The sequence below is a fragment of the Harpia harpyja genome, chromosome 6 (genome assembly GCF_026419915.1).
Source record: "Harpia harpyja isolate bHarHar1 chromosome 6, bHarHar1 primary haplotype, whole genome shotgun sequence".
NCBI lineage: Eukaryota > Metazoa > Chordata > Aves > Accipitriformes > Accipitridae > Harpia > Harpia harpyja.
This window is the reverse complement of record NC_068945.1, coordinates 22,156,687-22,171,218: the sequence shown is the minus strand read 5'-3', so window position 1 is coordinate 22,171,218 and position 14,532 is coordinate 22,156,687. Positions and strand designations below refer to the sequence as shown.

The 14,532-nt window shown below is 47.4% G+C and overlaps 1 protein-coding gene across 4 annotated transcripts in view; it reads left to right on the top strand.

Annotated features, from left to right (window-relative positions):
* The window catches only part of HIPK2 (homeodomain interacting protein kinase 2), a 143,272-nt gene that overhangs the window by 101,721 nt on the left and 27,019 nt on the right, over positions 1 to 14,532 (top strand). For 3 of the 4 annotated variants that reach the window (XM_052790674.1, XM_052790675.1, XM_052790676.1), the window contains exons 6-11: positions 439 to 623; positions 4,452 to 4,614; positions 7,224 to 7,443; positions 8,842 to 8,963; positions 13,506 to 13,648; positions 14,023 to 14,202. In XM_052790674.1, the coding sequence (XP_052646634.1) occupies positions 439 to 623; positions 4,452 to 4,614; positions 7,224 to 7,443; positions 8,842 to 8,963; positions 13,506 to 13,648; positions 14,023 to 14,202 (1,013 nt within the window). The remainder of the gene's footprint in view (positions 1 to 438; positions 624 to 4,451; positions 4,615 to 7,223; positions 7,444 to 8,841; positions 8,964 to 13,505; positions 13,649 to 14,022; positions 14,203 to 14,532) is intronic. The other variant, XM_052790678.1, reaches the window with a different exon arrangement.

The following is a 14,532-nucleotide window of genomic DNA, read 5'->3' as shown; positions in this document are numbered from 1 at the left end:
TTTTTTTCCTGGCACCTGATACACAAATGGGATGTTTCTCATAAACCTACCAACAATTTTTATTTATTTTATATATTTCTTGCTCACAGGACACATAGTTAAGTATCTGATAGCACAGTCCTTTATATGATAAATTTACTGATTATCAGAGCTTGCCTGCTACCACATGGAAGCTGTTCATCTTCAGTGGAGGGTGACTAAGTGTTTCATTAGCCATTGACCCAAGCGAGCTGAACACTTAACAGTCTGTCTAGAGATCTGACATGCACAAGCCAGGTGACTAGCCACCGCGGAGTCTGCCGTGTGACTTCAGCAACTACCCCTCTAGACAGGGAGGCTTGCAGGGCATGTGCTCCAACGAGGAGTAAACACAGTTTGCTGGAGACCTGACCATCTGCTCTTTCCCTGTAGCGCTCACCCTTGTCCTTTCTCCTTTAGGTGAACATGACAACAGATTTGGAAGGAAGTGATATGTTGGTGGAAAAGGCGGACCGGCGGGAGTTTATAGATCTGTTAAAGAAGATGTTGACGATAGATGCAGATAAGAGAATAACACCCATTGAAACTCTGAACCACCCTTTTGTCACCATGACGCACTTGCTCGATTTCCCTCACAGCACACAGTACGTGGCTTTTGTTTCCCTTGGGTTTTGAATTGAGGGGTGAAGAGGAGAGCTGGTTGTGGTGGAGACCAAATGTATCTGAGAGGCATTATTAAGATGCTTAAGGCCTAAGTTTTAATCTTTTTCTGGTTAAAAAAAAGAGGATTACAAACTCTTAAGGTTGCAAGAATTGTGTTACAGGTGCTTGGCATTTAAAACACTGCAGTGTGTGCTACATTCATTATGTAAATATTCAATAATTACATATGTTTGCATTAAAATGCAGAAGAAATTATGCAATTAGTGCTCAAAGTATCAGTATATCTCAAAGAAATATAGCCCTGATTGTTACTGCAGTAATCAACCTTATCTGCAGTGGGGAGTCGACCCTTCCTCCCAGAACCTTCCCATTTTGCAGGGGTCAATTTGGGGCTGTTTGCTTTTTAAGGGAAGAGCTTTTTCTGCAGCAGGCTGGTTTACAGGCACAGGCAACAGGACTAGGAGTTCGGTTTTTCAGCTTTGTTGTTGCCTGCCTATGTAACCTTAAACACCACGCTCTGACCTCAACTGACACATTGGTGGAACGGAGATGGGCTCCACTGCCCGATGGAGATGTGAAGTGTCGTGCCTTCAAGCCTGACTCCCCCATCTCCTAAGGCTGCGTCACAGAGTGCAGCAGCCTGAAATGCAGGAAACCTGTGCCCAGCACATTGCTCTTGTCCTCTGGGCAGTTCACGTAGGGCCAGGCTGCTCAGATGCAAGTGAAGGCAGACACATAGTGGGAGTTTTCCAAAGCCTTCAGGGCTCCCAGCTTTGAACATCCTGCTCTACAGCACTTTGCAGTTCAAGGTGCTTTTGCAGGCTGTCTCTTCACCTCATCAGGAGAACAGTTATGGGCACACCATTGTACTTCATTGGGTGCCATGTGCATGGGTGTCAAAGGCTGTGAGGAGCTCAGGTACGAAAATAAAGGGGACTGCTTAAAAAGCCATAGAGTATGTTTGTGTGGGTGCTGTGGAGCAACAGGTTACTGTGTCACCTCTCCTGCCTGTATGTGTGCTCTTACCTGCAGTATTTGAAGTCCATTTAAGGTTGTTTTCCCTCTGTGAAGGAGCTGTAGCTACCTTTTTGTTACATTTATCACAAGATAAGAGCAGCTACTTACCAGAAGGTAGTGGGTGCGTGATCTGTGTAGATCCAGACTTACCCTGCACAAACATTTTTGAGCATTGTTATCTAGAAGTAAATAGTAAGTGATAAATGTAATGAAAACAAGATGGGAGATTATTGTGCTAAACAGAGAGAAAGTAAGTTTCATATAAAAACATTCATAAATAAAAAAAAGACAGTATTTTCTAACTGTTAGCATCACATACTGAAGTCTTTTAATTTGCAACAGTCCTTCTTACTGTGTAATAGCCGATTGTGTAAGATAGGAGACATTTGTGACATAATGCATTGCCATCAGAAATCTTTCCGCTAATGCAATAGACCATAATCACATCTTCGTTTTTGAAGTGCTCACTTGTGGCTGCTCAGGCAAAGCCCCAGAAAGGTTGAAAATATCATTGGGGCCAATAGCAGTGAGAATTTTACCTGGGTAAAAAATTCAGCATCAGGTCTCTGAATACTAAATGCTGTGCCAGCTGGGTGCGTAACCCTGTGCAGCCCCTCCGCGTTGGAAGCGGTGATTGGGAAAGAGAGCAATAAGCTGTAACCAGCGTGGCAAGTTGATGGAAATTTTGTCTCTGATTGCCTGTGGTTTTGAGAATAGAAACTTCAAAGCCTCGAGAGATGCAGGGAGTTGTAATCTCTCTTGAAAGTAAATCAGGCAGCAGAGACAGTGAGAATATATGGAAGATGTAGCGTCTGGAAGGAATCTCTGCTGTGGCATGCTTCAGAGAGGCTGCAAGTTTGAGCAGCCCAAGAGGGCCTGTTCTGCTTACTTCCAAGCAAACAGCAAAGTGAGTTTAGCTCCCCCATTTGAAGTATTTAACTGACTGGCTCTTAAATTGTTGCATACTCCTCAGTCTTTCTGTCTGTTTTGCTCTGTCCCTGCTGCCTTTTTTTTTTTTTTTCCCCTTTTTTTAAAGTGTCTCTTTAAAGAGAACACAGTATTACATTAGTAGAGATTATACCTTGTTATATAAAACCATTTGGTAACACACACAGTTTACCATGTACAGAATATATACTCTTTCCAGTGCTTTCTGCTTTTTGGAGGGAGAACTATATTCATAGTTGGCTGGAAAAATGCAATCCACTAGTCTTCTATATTTATTTGATAAGTGTTTGATTTTTCTGAATGTTCTGCGACTTACAGGTATTTCATAGTTATTTAAATGAATGCACATAATACACAGCTATGCAGTGTCCTGAGCCTGTCTTGTCTGCAGGTGTTTATGGCACAGATCCAGTTATCAAGATATTACCTGTAAGAGAAGAAAGATGACCATGTGAGTAAGAGACAAGACAGGGATAAAAAGGTCTAGGTCCTCTTCCTGACCAACCCTAGAGATTATATGAACGTGTTCCTTTTGAAGGGACATTTTGTTTCTTAAAAATTATGTGAGGATGTGTTTACCTCCCCTACCTCTAACAGCTTAGATCATTACAAAAGAAATTATGTATACAGATGATTTTTTACAGCTACAGCTGATTTTTTCACTGCTTGGATTTTCTATTTTTCTGGGTTGGGATAATGGAAATAAAATAAATGCCTTTATTCTTTTTTGGGTTGCGTTTCAGACTCTGAGGTCACATTTGTAAAAACAATTATGGAAGAATTGTGGAAATCCTGTATTGGTTTTTAGACCTTGGAAAAATGAGATTTTATTAAAAATACAGTTTTGCCCAAGATTGCTATGTTGTTATCTCTTAAACCTCTATACGCTTTGGTATCCCAATTATAAAAATGAAATACCAGCAGTTTCACGTACCAGACACCTAGAGTGCTCTAGCAATGCAGAGAGTATTTCATCTCCTTTACTGGGGATACAAAATATGATACTTTTCAAAATTTCCATTGCTATATCAATAACATTTAAAGGAAAGTCAGTGCAGAGGAAGAAGCTGTAATCTTTCCCCCCAGAGATCCAATCCTTAGGCTGAGATAACCTCAGAACCTGATTCCCTCAGGACATTGATGAATCCGATTTGGCATAACCTTTTGCAGTATGAATTGTCCCATTGACTGCAAGAGGACAGCTCATGTGCTTTAAGATAAGGATCTGCGGAAGTGTTTAGCCAGACAGGGCCAGTGTTTTAACCACTTGGCTGGACTCAGCTCTCAGTGAACTGCTTTTTAACAGGAATAAGTAAGATTTTTCAGGGGTCTCAGTGATGAGGAACAGTAAAATTCTTCCTTGCAAAAGACTTGTAAAACTTTCTTTAGGCTTACACTGAGGCAGAAAGCGTGAGTTGTCTTTTCCTGTCAGGCTCAATCATCAGAAAAAAAACAGTATCTATCTTTCTTTCTTGCCCTCAGTCTCGCCTCTTTCAGTCTTTTAAAATAGCCACTTTGTATTTCTTGCCCTGTCAGGTAAAGAGCAACCAATTTGCTTGCTTTTTGTGACTTAGTTGCAGTGCTCAGACCCATGGGGGCACCCAGGAGTGCCAGAGCAGCCGCTCCTCTCATCTTCACACCCATTTGGCCCTCTTCGCTACAGGGTTAATCTGACTCTCACTGGTTAAGATAGACCTGCATAAGATACCAAAGGGCTTTAAAAGCATAAAAAGTGCCAAGCCTGCAGTGGAGACCTAATGCAGGGCCACTGTGATGAACTGTTACCTGTATTGGTTGGTTGGTTGATTTTGTGTTTCTTCCTTGTCCCCCCTTTCCTTACACAGTGTCAAGTCCTGCTTCCAGAACATGGAGATTTGCAAGCGGCGGGTGAATATGTATGACACAGTGAACCAGAGCAAGACACCATTCATCACCCATGTAGCCCCAAGTACATCGACCAACTTGACCATGACTTTTAACAACCAGCTGAACACAGTCCACAACCAGGTAAGGGCATCGATCAGAAGCAGACGGTGCTTGAAACGTTTATGTCAGTAGGGTCTAGAATATGAAAAGCAAAGTAGCATCCCATTTAACATGCCTGCAAAAAGATGGTACTTTTTCACTCTCCTTCCTCCACTCTTCCTCATTCTCTTTTCTTCAGGCAGGCGGTAATCTTGTGACATTTTGTGTGACGGTGAAATGTTGTCCTCGTTGTTTATGTTGTTGTTGGAGGTGATAAATCCTGCTTACTTGGGAAGTTGCTATGGGGAGAAGCTCATTAGTCCCTTAATGCAGCAAGCAGGACTGCACTCCCTGGGTCAGGTAGAAGTATTTGTGATCTTAGAGCACTTCTTCAAATTGACATTGAAGTAAAAAGAATTTAAATCCTTCTGTAACAGACACAGCACTGTAACCGATTAACAGGAAAGAAGAGCTTAGCAGTAATGTTTATTCTTATCTCTCATTGGTTTTACTCCAGGTGCCACAGTTGACATGGGGACCCTGTGCACGTACCCCAACTTCGAACACGTTGCACTCTACATTGGTGGGCTCTGGCTTTGTAATCATGCTTTGGACTCTTGTATTAGTTTTATATGCCCCACTGTTGGGGGGTGCTGGGTTGACAAATTTTATGTGACTAGCAGGCGAAGTTGTTTACTGCAGTACTGTATTACAACACTGAAAGGAAACTCTCCAGGGGGAGACTGAAGCTCAAGAAATAGCTACTGTCTTTTAAGTCTTTTGGGAACAGGCAGCTCAAAATTCACTCTAGAGATTGCAGGTGGTGGTGTGGAAATGGTGCTTGGAAAGCAAGGGAGCTAAAGGAGTCTGTGTAGATGTACAGGGTGTTCCTATGTCACTCAGAAAACCAGACTTCATGACTCAGTTCTTGATACGTGTGTTCACAGAAGGTCTTTTGGAACAATTCATTAAGCAGATGCAGAGAGAGATAGGTCATGGCTTGGTGTGATAGGGTATTAGTTACAAACACTGGTTCCCTTCCTTGGCTGTTTCTGAGGTGCTGACTAAAGAAATGCATGCTACATGCTCCTCTAGGCCCCAGCTGCAGGGCAGAGACACCATTTGTACCACAATCGCTAGTAGGAAATGCAGACTTGCTTTCGTTTCCTTGCAACGCACTTGATGTTAAGATCAGTTGTTGGCTGGGGAGATCCGTGGTAATCTCCGAACTCTCATAAGGGGTGTGTGTTGTGAGCAGAACCGGTATCTCCAGTGTTCCTGGAAGAAGTGGTAGAAACATTTCCAGGAAGGGTGTTTTAATTTGAACAAGCTCTAAACCTTTCACCATTCTCTTCAACATATCACTCATCTTGGCTCTCTGGTGCCCCTCGTCTCTGCAAAATATCTGGGGATTGCCTCCTTCCAGTTATGACTCCTGAGATTAGGAGTGTGGGAGCTGTTGTGGTTGCTGCTCGGTGTGTTGCGCAAGGGAACAGATTGCACTTCTCTGCCTCTGCACAGAGAGGGGAGGAAGAAGAGGAGGAAGAAATATTTTACCGTTGCATCCCTCGTGGCTATGGTTGTGGCTGTGGCAGCGCAGCATGGGTACCCTTCCCGGGCCCAGTGGCAACCAGGGCAGCGCTAAATGCTTCACCTGCTGCCTCCTGCAGCTTTGATCAAAGCCTCATCCTGGGTTCATACGTTCACCATGAGAAAGTGTTGTCTGTCCTATCTCCAGCAGTGATGCTGGTGCTTTTGGATGGAGGGCAAAGGTGGGCTCAGGTCTGGTAGAGCCTAGCTGCCTAGACACGAACGCTAAGGACATATTTTTATAGACCAGTGGCAGAGCTGTTTAGGGGTTGTTTGTCTGCAACTGTTACAGACTCAGTCCAAATAAAAAACAAGTCACCCTGAGATTTCTAGATGTTTCGCAGAACACTGGGCTGATTTTTGTGGCTTTGCAAAATCCCCTGCTGAAGTTTCTGCTCTGAGAGATTTTAAAGTCAAGCCAAGCGAAGTTTGGACTTTGAAAGTATTATTATTACCTCCTGTTATGCCTTCTGATTCCTTCGAATTCAAAACATAATTCAAGGGGTATGTGCCGCCTTAGTTACAAGGTAGAGGAAAGGCTGGAATGAGTCTCCCCTCTCAGTATGAGGCTTCACAGGGCATGGAGGTGCTGAGTTTCTTTTACCTAAGAAATTTGAGCTGCTTCTAGAGCTATGTGCATGATGAGAGAACAAAGTGATTTGAGGACAGTAGCATTTTCTGAACCCACCTTCATCATGCTGGAAATCAGAGCCAGTTGGGCGATAAATGGGGCTACAGTTCTCCTTTGGAGAACGTGCTAAGTCTCCGAGCAGTACACAGCAGCGCTGCATGGCCGGAGGTCCCGTGGCATGGTACGGCTGCGGTTACTCAGGCAGATCGTGCTCCTTTCCCCATCGCTGCCCTTGCCTCTGTGCTCCTCAGTGTCCTGTTCTACCCCTTGTTTGGTTTTGGTTTGCTGTTTTGGTTTTGTTGTTTGGTTTTTTTTTACTTTATCTTACACTATTTTACTTTTTTATTTTATTTTTGGATTTTGCTTCTTCCAACGTACCCATCTCCCTCATTTTTTGTTTGTTTTTGTTTAATTCCCGTCATTCCTTTAGACCACCAACCTGGCTCCCACCTCCTCCAGTGCCACTATTTCCTTAGCCAACCCCGAGGTCTCCATACTAAATTACCAATCTGCACTCTACCAGCCCTCAGCAGCGTCCATGGCTGCAGTGGCCCAGCGGAGCATGCCCCTGCAGACAGGAACAGCGCAGATCTGTGCCCGGCCCGACCCCTTCCAGCAAGCTCTCATCGTCTGCCCACCAGGCTTCCAAGGTAAGTAACAGCCTTGTCAGGTCTTGGCCAGTCGCTGCTCCCTCCCCACTGCTGTTTCATCTAGCTCTTGTTGGAAACAAGCTTCCTTAGTGCAGATCATATGGTAGAAAAATTGCTGGCCTAGTAAATTAGAGCAATGAGGTTGTTACAGATGGAAATGTTTGCAACAGTGGAGGATCTTGCAGGCACCTCCAACGTCATGAGTTGGAGGTGGCTGGTCTAAAACAATGGGGCGTGCACTGAGAAGGGGCTGGGAGAGAATATGTGATTTTTTTTTTTTCCTTTGCCCTGAACAGAATTTGAGGCTCTTCTGCCTGACTTTGGTAAACTTGAAAGTTTTCCCCCACAACAACATTCAATTAGTACATAAATAATGGGTTCATCGCTTCTCAGTGATTCAGTTGTTAAAAGGGGGACTCGGGAGGTTAATGCAGCAGGGAGTGTGGTCCTGGTGGAGATGAGGGTTTGTCACCGTAACAGATGTTTATGACCATTTATCAGTACAATTCCTTCAGCTCCAGCCCTGCTGCAAACAGCTCTGCCTGTGTATACCAGTGGCAGGTGCCACTGTCACACAACTTGGGTGATGATCAGCTTTAGCCACTTGTCCTTCTCTTGACTTTACGTGCTGTAGCAATTTGGAAAAACCAGCCAGGCATCTGTAGGAAGTGGTCTAAATAGACCTTGGTTCAGCTGGTGCAACTTCTGCTCTTCATTTCTATAAGCCTGTCTGTGCAGAAGTCTCCAGGCACTTGTTAAATGTTCTGCAAGATTATCAAAGCTCTTTTGAACTAGGGGACTCATGGCTGAGTCAGCAGTGATTGGAGTTTGGGGTGTGCTAGATTACATGGTCAGATCAGAGCCTTTTAAATGTGAGTTCTGAGAAGCTGTGCAAGAGAAAATCACCTATCCTCGTCAAGGCTGAGTGCGGAGTTCTGGATTCCTGTCCCACTGTCCCACTTTGGTCTAAAGAGAGCATTCTCACATAGCAATGAGTTTTGGCTGGCAAGGACCATTTTCTGTTGTCAAACCAGAGAATATAGGGGAAGAGAAGGCATTCCCTCCCCTCTCTATCTTTTTTTCCCTGTATACATTGTATTGAGATGTTTCCCATGCATTCAAGGTACCCTAAAAATATGAACTCGGCTAATCCCTTAACGTCTTTGAAAATGTCTTTTCTGCACCCTTATACATGTATCATGTTTACGAACATTTGATGGACGTCTTTGGGCTGGGGTAGAATATGTGGGACTCTGAGAGCCTGATTTTTCGGAGGGACTGAACACTGCGATTGAAGTGGACATCAGCAGCTGCCTTTAGGCACCTCTGAATACCACACCCCTGTTCCTAGCAATGCTGTTGATGGCTAATGCTGTACCTTCTGTGCTGGTGGAACAGGGTTACAAGCCTCCCCTTCGAAGCATGCTGGGTATTCAGTTCGGATGGAGAACGCCGTTCCCATTGTCACTCAGGCTCCTGGGGCCCAGCCTCTTCAGATCCAGCCAGGACTCCTCGCACAGGTAAGGAGCTCTGAAGACACCAAACTTGGCAGGTATTTTTTGTGTTGTTTAGCTTTTGGAGGCTGAGGAGAGTAGCTTTCTCTGAGGGCCTTCTGTGGTGTGGTTTGGAGACTTGGGCAGCCATATAAAGGTCTCCAGCTTTCTCTGAAATGTCCAAACCTCCCCTAGTTCATTGTTCAGCTCACAGGCTATGTCAGAGTTGCAAAAGTCTCTGGAAAGACCTTTTTTCCTTCTGCTACTCCACTGGAGTCTGTGGGAAGCCTCAGGGGAAGCTGCATCAGGCCTCAGCTGAGGAGGAACGGGTAATAAATAACCTTCCTACATCCCGAACTCGCAGTCTCAGTGATATTTTGAGGCCAGGAGTTGTGCTGGTGAATTGCATGCTGCCGATAAATATCTTTCATGCTTTATGTTTGCTCCCTTCTGTTTTATGAGCTGCCCCCCTGCTCTTAAGTTATGAGAGATGTAGGGGCCAGAGGCAAGGGCTCTCCTTGTCAGCAGCACTTGTTGGCACAGTTGTCTGAAATGTGTTCACAGAAAAAGCATGGTTCCTCCCAGGAAAAAAACAAATGGGAATGGGTACCACCGATCACATGCACATCCTCAAGGGGAACCCCAGCTCCTCAAAAAGGAGGAGTAGTTCATTCTTCCTTGTGCTTGCTTCAGCAAATCTGCCCCTACTGGATTTCAGCTGGTGCCATGGTACCTCTGCCAATATCAGGCATGTTTCTGGCAGAAAAAAAAAAAAAAAGCACCTACTATACTTAGTATTAAGTTGTGCAGCCTGGAAAAGATGACCTACAAGTCAAAAATTCATGCCTCTGACTCAGGATTGGTTGATCTGCCATGCCTTCATTAATGCCAGCTTGGTCATACACAGTCAGGTACCAGCAGACTTTGGGGTTTATGCCTGTGCGTTGCATTGCTGGGGTAAGACTGTTGGTGCAATTGCCTTTCTTTGCCAGCTACCAGTTACGCTTATCTGGTGAAGGCAGAAACACAATTTGCAGCCTGCATAATTTCCATTAGCTAATGTGCCCTGCCTCTTCCCAATAGCAGAGTCTTTGTTAGAGGGCTGTCTGAAACATTGAACCTGTCCCTCCTGCAGCCTGTCGTAATAACCTCTCTTGTTTGGTAGGAAAGGAGAGCCTAAGAGGCATGGAAAACAAAAACAACAGCAAAGTCAGCAGCAGTCTGTGCAGGCATGATTGCAGGCTCCTATTGCTTGTGCAAGAAGTCGGCCAAGGCAGTGGGTGAAGGAGGTGACAGAGCTTTGCACACCTCTGCCATTCTGCCAGGCCTCCTTAAGTGTGCTGTTACGTGGGGCTTGAAGGGGTGAGGGTCAGGTCTGAAGTATCCCAAAGGCAGCAGGATCCTGAAAGATCTCAGGACCTCCAGCTCCTTCTTTCTTCTCGAGGTGGACTTGTTGGGGTCACCACGCAGTCTGTGGGAGGGAGGGAGGGACTGTTCAGGAGGAGCTTTGCTACCAATTTCTGTGCTGCCCCTGCTACATTAACTCCTATTTCATGGGCTGCCCCCACTCATACTTTCTACCGACATTTTATTTGCTGTCACTTCCACAAGGGAATTTAAGCTGTTTGTGAGAAACACTCCTCACTTGCATAGATTTTTAATTTTTTATTTCATAAAAGAGAGGCAGTCTGCCTGTTGATATATCTGTCTGTCTCACGCAATGAGAAATGCTAGCTGCCACTCTGATGGCAAGGCACTCTGATTGATGCTGGTGGCATCTGGTGTCCACAGGTCTCGCTCAGTTCGGGCTGAGCAGCTGGTCTGATAAACAAATCTGTACCCAATTCCAGTTTCCTGAATGGAAAAACACAGCTTCTTTGTAATGCATTGTAGTCACATCTGATCTCTGAGCGGCTGCGTGTGTCTCTCTCAGCAGAGAGCTATTCCTCTCAGGCACAGCTGCTTATCTAATGCTCTTCAGACCAGACCGTGCGATTGCTCCAACTACTAGAGGGACTGTCCATGGCAGAGCGCGTAGCACTTCTGTCTTTCGACCCACCTTATTTGTCCCACTGATCAGGCATGATGCTGCTCCTTGTGCTCCCAGCACTCTGTAGTGCCATCGAGGTTTCTCCCCTGCCCAGCATGCGGCACAGGTCACTGTGCTTGCCTGCATAAATACGGCTATGGCAGGCAAAGCCTTACTGCGTCCCAGTGCAGCTGGCGTCCAGCTCTCCCTGTGTGTTTTGCATGAGACCAGCAGTCCCAGAGGAGAGACAGGGGAAGGAGCTCCAGGAGCTAGAGGGACCCAGGGTAGAGGCAGTGATGGATTTTGAGCATCATCTCTGGCAGCTGTGTGTCTGCAGGCTGTGGCGTGGAGCTAGAGAGAGCAAGCAGTCTGCAAGATGCAGAGCCAGTGGTGAAAGTAACTTACTTGTAACTTCTCTGAGTCTATTTTCACCCTCTCAAGTGTGATCCACATACTGTATGCACAGAGACCAGTGAAAGAGACTGATCCTGTCTTTACTAATAGCTCTCTGTAGCTTCAGATCTCAAAAGAGACAAAGCTGTACAGTTTTCTGGCAGGCTTCCATGACATGACCCAGAACTGTCCCCTGTCCTTGAATAACACCCTGAATTCTTGATTTTGTCTTCTTTTAACTCCTTCCCAACAACACTTCTTCCCACAGAGGTCCTGCCGCTGGCTTTCGGAACAAAACATGCTTATTCCGTTAGTCATTTTTGCTCTACATCCGAAGCGGGAGCTCTGTTGCACCGGGGGACCCACCATCTCCTGAGCCCAGGGGCCAGCACGGTGCTCTGCCAGGGCAGCACAATTTCACAGTAATGCAATAACTGAGAACAGGCTGCAGCTGCCGGCACAAGCCTCCTGTGTGTAAGCACAACGCACTGTGCTAGTGGATCAGCCTAGACAAGTCTTATCTGCAGATTAAATGATTCAGTGGTCCTTACCTAATAAGTGAGGAATTTGGGCCTGGACCCTGACACTGCATCTGAATTTATGCACTGCAGTCGGGAAAGGAGCTTAGATGTGTTCAGTTCTCTTCCTGAAAAGGGAGGAAGCAGATTTCTCTGCAAGTAAATCCAGGTGGTCCCCTGGGACTGACTGCAACAGTAGTTTAGTCTCCTCTTTTAAATCAAAGCTGGGAAAAAAAGAAGAGGAAAAAAAAAAAAGCTTTTTTTCCTCCTGATCTTTTTGTGGCTTTGCCTCTTCCTCCTACCTGCTCTGAGCAGCACCAGTCTGTGGTTGTGGCTCCTTAGATGAAGAGTTCTCGGGAGCCCTGTGACTGTCCATCCTTTGCAGATGTTGCTGAGAGGCCTCACCGTAGCAGCCTTTTCATTGAACTCAGCAACGTGGAAAATTACGAGACAGTCAAACTTTGGAGCAGAACTGGGAAATGTGGTTTTTGGGGGTGGTGGTGGTTTGGGTTTTTGCTGGGGGATAGGAGAGAATCATGGGGACAGTTAACAGGATTCTTGTGAGGATGGAGATGGGGACAAATGCATGCCTGGAAGAAGGCTTCCCTCTAAAATTTGGCCTCCTTAGAGCTGTGAGATAACACAACATGGGTCCAATATAGTAGTACCAGTCGGAACTAAGGAGGACCGTAGCTGGTACCCCTGCGTTCCCCAGCCCAGGCAGTGAGAAGCTGCCGGAGCTGCCTTCAGGCAGCACATAGCAAAGAAAGTTTCCCAAGTCAAAAAACCATGCATCTGACTCGTGTGTGGAGTCACCAGAGCAGGATGACCTGAGTCATGCCTGTGGCAGCACAGCTGGGGGGATGGTTGCATAGCAGAGCAATGGCTCAACTCACAGGGCAGAGATTTCCACCCCTGCGAAGGGGGGCACACACTCAGAAAAAGCCGGAGAGCACAGGGAGCAGACAGGCACACGATGGGTAGCCGTGCATGGCTCTGCTCTGCTTTGGCCAGGGGGCTCCTGGTGAGCTGGAAGCAGGCGACCGGGCTCCTTGGCCCGAGCAGCAAGACGTTCCTCCTGAGGAGCGCTCGCTGACTGATGCGCATTCGCTTTTGGTATCCCCAAATTCACCTTTTTTCTCTCCTCGCAAAAGCCTTGCAGCCCCCTGTTCTGTTTTCTGATCCTTGAAAAGTTCATTCTCCTTTTTGGTTTCTTTAAGTTCCTGAAGTCCTTTAGGTCCTGTTGGGGTGGGAAGGAAAATTGGCTGTAGAAGGGGGAAAATAACAATGGGACCATGGTGCGCAGCTGATCTGGAGAGTCAATATGTTTGGGTTTGGGTTGAAATGCTGACCAGTTTCGATCCCTCCCATTCCCTGTTTAACCTAAAACACAGCTGCTGCTTTGGATGGCAGGGATTTTCTTTCCCCTCCTTTGCACTCTCTATATTGGTAATTTTTACTGCTTTTACTGCAGTTTCCTAACAGTATTTGTCACCTATGACTGAAAAGTGGTAAGCGCAGGTAGTATGACCATGATCATTATTAGGACCCCCAGCTGAGCCTGGACCGCTGCTCACGCTCGGCATATGATGCCTCTGGTTAAGAAATTGTTTTCCCTCTGTCCGACAGCAAGCGTGGCCCAGTGGCACTCAGCAGATCCTGCTCCCTCCTGCCTGGCAGCAGCTGACCGGGGTGGCCACCCACACTTCTGTCCAGCACGCGACCGTCATCCCGGAGTCCATGGCAGGCACCCAACCGCTGGCAGACTGGAGGTAAACTGGAGGCGCTTGGAGGGTCCCCGAAGTACCCACCGGTGCTGGCGGAGGCGTGAGAAGAACCAGGGTGGGAGGGACGTGGTCTCGCGAGGCTGTAGAGCCGGGGGGAGAAGGGCAGAGGCTGCAGCCTATAACCCCCTGTCTGAGAGCTACGGGCAGCTTCTCCGTTCCCCGTCCTCGCAGTGGAGTGCCGTGCCCATGCCACTGCCTTCGGTCGGTTCCCCGGGGGAAACGCTCCTTCCCAGGGGGACTGGGAGCCCGGTGGGCCCTGGAGGAGGGTGCCTCTGCGAAGGCGTCGGGAACCCGCGAAAGAGCCTGCCGAAGAGCCGCCGGCTGCCTCGTAAACGCATGCCTGTCTCCCCGCTTTGCAGAAACACCCACGCTCACGGCAGCCATTACAACCCCATCATGCAGCAGCCGGCGCTGCTGGCGAGCCACGTGACTCTCCCCGCGGCCCAGCCCGTCAACGTGGGTGTCGCTCACGTCATGCGCCAGCCGCCCGCCGCCGCCGCCTCCGCCAGGAAGAGTAAGCAGCACCAGTCGGCGCCCCGGTGAGTGCGCGCCGCTGCCGGCGCGGGTCGCGGCGTCGGTGAGGCAGGGCTCCGCGCTTGGGTTGTTCGGAACGCAGCCCTCCCGATGGCCAGCGTGCTGACGAGGGCCGTGTTGACCGACTTCGGTGGGGCGAAAGGAAGTTTGTCCCGCGGCCCGCGAGTGACCAGATCACGCTTTTTGTGACCGGACTCTTTGCTGCTTCGCCTTTTCTGTACCCAGGTCAGGAGAGCAGGGGGTAAGAGGCAGTCAGGCGCATTTTATACCCGGTGAGCAGTGTTTTGTGGGGGAGTTGGTGGCTGGAGGGGGGTGCAGGATGGGAGATTCAGGCC